We start from the raw sequence: 6,000 nt of genomic DNA on the forward strand, positions 1-6,000 counted from the left end.
TTAACACTCACTATATTCAGCTAAAGCTGGATGCGTATTATATTATATCTTGCCTTGCCTTGGTAGAGCGAAACTTTGAACCCAACACAAGCAACTCTCCAGGTTTAGCGATATTGATGGGTTCCAGCCTCATTCCACTACTTACGCTTCCCGCAAGAGAAGAGTCTTGATTTCGATTCGAGAAGGTAGTTATTCTTCTTCCGATAGTCATATTGATTGATTCGAAGAGACTAGAACGATACACATTCCCTGCATTTCTGCCAGGAGGCAGAAATGGATGGTGGAAACGGATGCACGAAATACCAAAATAGGAGCAACTTATTAAATAGGGCTATCTATACAGTAGGTCAAATAGGATCAAGTTTTGCCAATTCCGAATTCAAGTACGAAAACTAAGAAGTTGGCACTTTTAACACAAGGAAAAGGGAGCCCACATAAAAAATCGAAAGCGAGTTGGTGCTTGGGAAAGATACTGGTACCTTTAGACTAGGGTCAATAATTCATTAACATTTTTTTATTTTCCTGGCTTAAGGCTTTCACCGCAGTATTGTCTTATGCTTTAGCCAAGTATAGCTCTTAAATCTGTCTGATTTGCCAATCCAATGAATCATGATTTCCCTTGCTTTTCAGATAGCCTTGACATGAATGAAATGTGCACTTGACCGTTATCCCTTGCTTTGATTACACTCTCTCTCTATTCTTATCTCTTGTCCGGCACCAATCCTTCTTCTTGATCCCAACCTACTAAGAGTTTTCCGATCGTCATCCAACCAGTAACATGTGATGACCGAATCGACTGCTCTGTGAAGAGTTGGAAGTCAAGCTAGGGGATATTCTCTCTCAACCTATTCTTGGGACATTGGCCAAAGATAATAAGCGAAGAAGGAAGGCAAAGATACTTGGATTCCATTGATTATCTTCCATTTCATCCTGCACTTGATTGCAAAACAAAATCAGAAGCTGTTCTCAGATCCGTTCTCCGCCGATACCAATAGGAAACCTCAGCTGGAAACTCTCTAGATAGCTTCTTAGCGCTTAGCTACTTTCTCCTTCTGCGCCGCTAGCGCTACTACTCCTAGTGATAGGAATAACATACTCTTTTTCGCGATGAGGCCCATCTTGGACCGGTAACGTATTCTAATGATCTGGATCTCTGGCTTATCTCTTACTTGACGGATTCTATTTCAGCTAGTGGGATTTCATTTAAGTGACGATAATCAGGAAAGAACAGGGTGGATTGGCTCTGATCGATACCATCTAAAAGTGCTTGCTTCATTCATTCGTGACATTACTGGTTATTCTTATTTAGTTTCGCCTCGCTCTTGGAATCATGCGCATGGCTCCATGCATATTCATGGGGGGCCTAACGAGTGCTACGAGTGAATGCGTAGCTTTGTCTTCTCTTATTCAATTTCGAGTTAGAGGTTAGAGGGAAAGAGAACTCCCCCAAAGCAGCCATTCTCTTAAGAAGAGCTATTATCCCTTGTTATTTCTAAAATGTGTATCACCATACTGAATCTAGCGCAAAGCTAGGAATGATTATCGGAAGTTGGCTACTTACTTAGACTTAGGTAAATCAGTTCCTTCTCTAAGACCTAACTGCGCTGTCGAGGGTGATCTTGAAAGAGCACATGAAGGATAGGGAGGGACCGGAATTCCCCTTTTTTAAAGAGCTGCTTGTACTCAAGCTTGAAGGTGGAGATCTTATAAAGGTTGCCAGTAAGCAAGAAGCAAGCAGGTATCTATTAACAGCAATAGTCAGAGTCATATAAAAGGTAGCCAAAAAGAAGCATCGAATCCATCAGGTTGTATGAAATGAAAGGAGACCCACAGTCCCACTTCTCCTTCCCCCCGCCCCAGAAATGGGGCGGGCCTCGTTCTTCTTGACGATACCACCGTTCAAAAAGACTACACCTTCTCCCTAAAAACGGAAATCTGGTTTGGCAGTCACAAGGAAGATTGTGTACCCCAACTCAAAAAAACAGGCACGGGACTAGCCCGCTGTCCCGAGGACAAGAAAAAGGCTGTGTTTAGCCTTTTCGTGCGCGATCCCAATCGTGGACCGTTAAGTCGATATGGGCTTTATCTTAGGTTCCCCCGTATAGGTATAAAAGAAAACCCTTTTCCAGTTCATGTTATCGAGGACCTGGGCGATTTTTACCCGCTTCTCGGCGCTCGCCGTTTCAAGGTGAAGATCTTCGTTAATCCTTTTTAGGATTTTTTATTTTCGTATACGCTGGCATGAGCGAATAACATTTTTGATTCGTTCTCGCAAGAACGAAATGGATGGTGCTTCAGGTTCAGGGTTCGGCGGGGTGTGGCTTGTGGATGGTTCGGACGCGGCATTTTCCTCCGACTCCGATAAGTTGAGGTACTTTTGCCAACTCTCAGAGGCGGATCCCGAAGCCGACCCAGAAGAATTCATCCAATTTATGAGAGCGGATTCGCTACCGAAGAAGACCCCCAAGAGAGAAAGAATCACCAAGGCGAGACTCCCAGGGCAGCCCATCTTTCTCAAAAAGGAAGAGAGGGTGAGCCCAGAACCCCATTCTTTCAAGAAAGTTAGAATAGAATGAATTCTGTCGAAAAAGAAAGCAGGAAAATAGGAGTAAGCGAGTAGGGTCAACAAGATTCTAAACGAATACGCGAAGGATATTTTTTATATTATTCCAATTATTATTTATTGATTGATTATATAATTTTTTTTAGATCCATATTCATTTTCATTTGCAAATACAAACTCTCTTGCATTTTATTTTGACTTTAGCGCTAAGGATAAGGGAACGGAGAAAAAAAGAGCTGGCTTGGCTGGTACATCAAGCATATGACATATTGCTTGTTCGGTGTGGTACACATATCTGTCAATGTCAATCAAGTAAGAAAATTCATTCCCACTGTCTGAGGAAAAGGTGAAGAATTGCAATTTATTGAGCTTGTAAGGCCCGTCCCCGATAAAGGGTATAAATAGGGCTATAAGTAGGCCGTTTGCTATTGCAATAAGGGCTGCTCGCCTTTCCTTTTGACGGCTTGGCTTCCTATCGCTCCTATGTAGTGGTCGGCCTTAAAAGGAGTCTTCCTACCATACCATCATGCATGCCTATGTTATAGTGCGTTAAGCTTCGGCAGAAGCAAGCAAGATGATGAAGCGAAGCTTCGTAGACAAGGCTCGTTCCGTGCTTTACTTACGAGCTCGTGTAGTAAGGCCTCGCCCTACTTCAATAAGGGCTTATGCACTCCACTCGTAAACGAGCGTTAGAGCTTTTTGAGCGAGCGAGCGAAGCCTTCCCTCACCCGAGAATTGCATTTCCGCTTCAGCTTCCCCGGTTTAGTTGGTTTGGAGGATTAATTGATTGGATACCCAATCCGCATAATCTTTCAAAGTCACTGCTTCTACGACGATAGGCGTAAAGGCATGATTAGTTCCACAAATCTCACTGCACTGACCATAGTAAACTCCTTCTCGTTGTACCGAGATGGAGGTAAGATTTGAACGACCAGGTACAGCATCACATTTGACACCTGAGGAAGGTACAGCCCAACTATGAGGTACATCAGCGGGTGTTACAATCATACGTAGATGAGTTTTGGCTGGTACAACCACTCTATTGTCAACTTCTAATAAACGTGATTGACCCAATTCTGGATCATCTTCTGGAATCGTATAACTGTCAAAAGTGAGTGACTGTTCATCGGAACTGTTATAGTCCGAATACTCATAAGGTTGGGTCGACGCCCGCCTCCCCCCAAACTTGACTTGCAAGTTTCCCCGCAAAAAGCTCTCCACGCCTACTCTTATTTTTAAAGAGCGCTATTCTTCTTTAGTTAGGTAGTTCTCCCCCCTCTTGAGTCACCCTTATCTAAAAAAAAAGGACGGAGTCTATCTAGATCATAGGATCACTGTATTCAGAGGTCAATTCTCTTTCTTTGACCTCCCACCGTTCACGACATCCCTTGCTTCTCGCAAGAACGGCTCCTCGGTGGAGGAGTAGAAGCGCTGGTCCCCTTCGGCCAAGTGCTTGTGCGTGCTCTTACCTACCGTAGGACCTCCGTCCCCGAAGCGAAGAAGGAGGAGCAGGAACAACAGGTTGTCCTCTCTTGGCCCAGTAGTTCCGCAACTACTACCGTGGTTGTTGCCAACGGGGATCCCCCATTCCGAAAGGTAACGGGGCCGGCCCTTAGGTCCAAAGTTGTATGCCACTGCTGTGGTGCCGATAGATTCACTACTGAAGCCCCGTTATCGGACATTGCGGGCTTAGCATCTATTTTTCGTATATCGCTCCACCACACCGAGAAGAGGTATGTGTACCTCCAGCAATAACAAGAATGGAACCATAGGCTCCTATGCTGGGAGCATTTCGGGGTATAGGTCTAACCACCTCAACTCCCCGTTTCTGGCATGCTATAGTTCTTTTAGTCTCTCGACGACGGGAATGGGAGATGACCGGTAAGCCAGATGCTTCGCGAACCACCGGTACATTTCGTTGCACTTAAATCACCCTCGTTAAGAGGCGCACTCCGATACCATTGATGTCCAATAGCTTTGATAGTAATGGCTGGATCTACTAATACCCCGTCCATTGAGTATAACAGAGCAAACGATGGTATAGCAATGAACAATGGAATGACACTAGGAAAAATGGTCCGAATAATTTCGATAGTAGTTCCATGAACAATCCTTTGCGGGATTGGATTAGTTTGCTCGTTGAAATGCCATAAAGCGCGAACCAACATCCGTGATACGAAAACCAAAATCAGAATGAGGAAGAAAAAGATATCGTGATGTAAGTCAATGATTCCTTGCATCATAGGTGTTGCTGCGTCTTGAGATCCTAATTGCCATGGTTCCGCAGCATCACAAAGAGCGATTGTGAGGAATCGACATTCTAATGAACGAAGAATCATTGGCAGCACCAGAAGTAGGACCAAACCGAGAGTGAGTAGCATAGACAAGGATAGATTTGTGAATGAGACATAGTACTCACCAATATTCAGATCCAGAATTGGGTGAATTCCAAATTGATATTGATCCAACGGGCTGTTGAGATTAGGTAGGTTACCAAAATACCCTCTGCCTTGTTGGGCAATCAAGTAGTCCCAGTTGCCCTCGGCAGACATTCGGGCGTGCAGATCTTGTATTCTCTGACCAAAACAACTACGTCCCTGAGGTGTGTGAATCTCCTCGAGTAAGGAGCGCCAAAAAGCGTCGTAGTCCGCAATCGCACTCTCACGCCGGATACCAGAGAATAGATTCACACGGAAAGCGCTTATTTCCTGTACTGACGGGAGATTCAGGTTCCTCTCACGCAAGATACCTTCCATTTCTCTAAATAAGGGGAGGGCTCGGAGTACCCTATGCACATCCTCCACCGATTCCGATTCTCGATTTAGTGGGATTCCAGGCATCCCACGAGTTGCAATCATAATGGGTTTACTACTTGATAATAGCATTTTTCTATCCGTTAATAAAAATATCATCGTACTTGACAATTCCATCTTTTTCAGCTCTGCTCCCAAAAGAGAAAGGAGACTAGACTGATCCATTCTTGACGTCGGCGTTGGTTTTTCCAACGAAACGAAAAAAAGAACATTCGAACAAATAGACTTGATTCCATGACAAGCAAAAATGCTAGCTTCCCAGTACAGTAACGCATACACTATAGACTTTATTCTCCCGTGCTCTACCCAACGAAAGCCATAGTATAGTAACGAAAGCCATAGTATAGTTGAGAACAGGAGCGGGAGACTGAACACCGACACAATGTCGATTTGACAGATCATCGCCATCTCTTTTGATGTAACGAGCACTCTTTCACGAACTTCTCGGACAAAACGCAATGCTCGTTTCGCATACACTAGAGCGTTTGTCCCATCCTTATCTAGTGGGCCAATGAGATTACTATTACTATTACTATTACTATTACTATTACTATATACTATACGCATTTTCTGAGGAGCAACATGAGACTTGATTTCCTCCATCTCTGAATACGAGTTCAGCTC

General features: G+C 44.2%; 1 protein-coding gene across 1 annotated transcript in view; it reads right to left on the reverse strand.

Moving 5' to 3' along the window:
• The window catches only part of LOC118471936 (uncharacterized), a 19,808-nt gene extending 13,808 nt beyond the window's left edge, over positions 1–6,000 (reverse strand). The window contains exons 1-2 of the mRNA XM_035964000.1: positions 4,515–6,000; positions 1–3,720 (exon numbers count right to left, since the gene is read on the reverse strand). The exon at positions 1–3,720 is cut by the window's left edge and continues 13,808 nt beyond it. Coding sequence (XP_035819893.1) covers positions 3,326–3,720; positions 4,515–5,979 — 1,860 coding nt within the window. The 5' untranslated portion in view covers positions 5,980–6,000 and the 3' untranslated portion in view covers positions 1–3,325. The remainder of the gene's footprint in view (positions 3,721–4,514) is intronic.

The sequence above is a fragment of the Zea mays genome, unplaced genomic scaffold, assembly GCF_902167145.1.
Source record: "Zea mays cultivar B73 unplaced genomic scaffold, Zm-B73-REFERENCE-NAM-5.0 scaffold_94, whole genome shotgun sequence".
NCBI classification, from domain to species: domain Eukaryota; kingdom Viridiplantae; phylum Streptophyta; class Magnoliopsida; order Poales; family Poaceae; genus Zea; species Zea mays.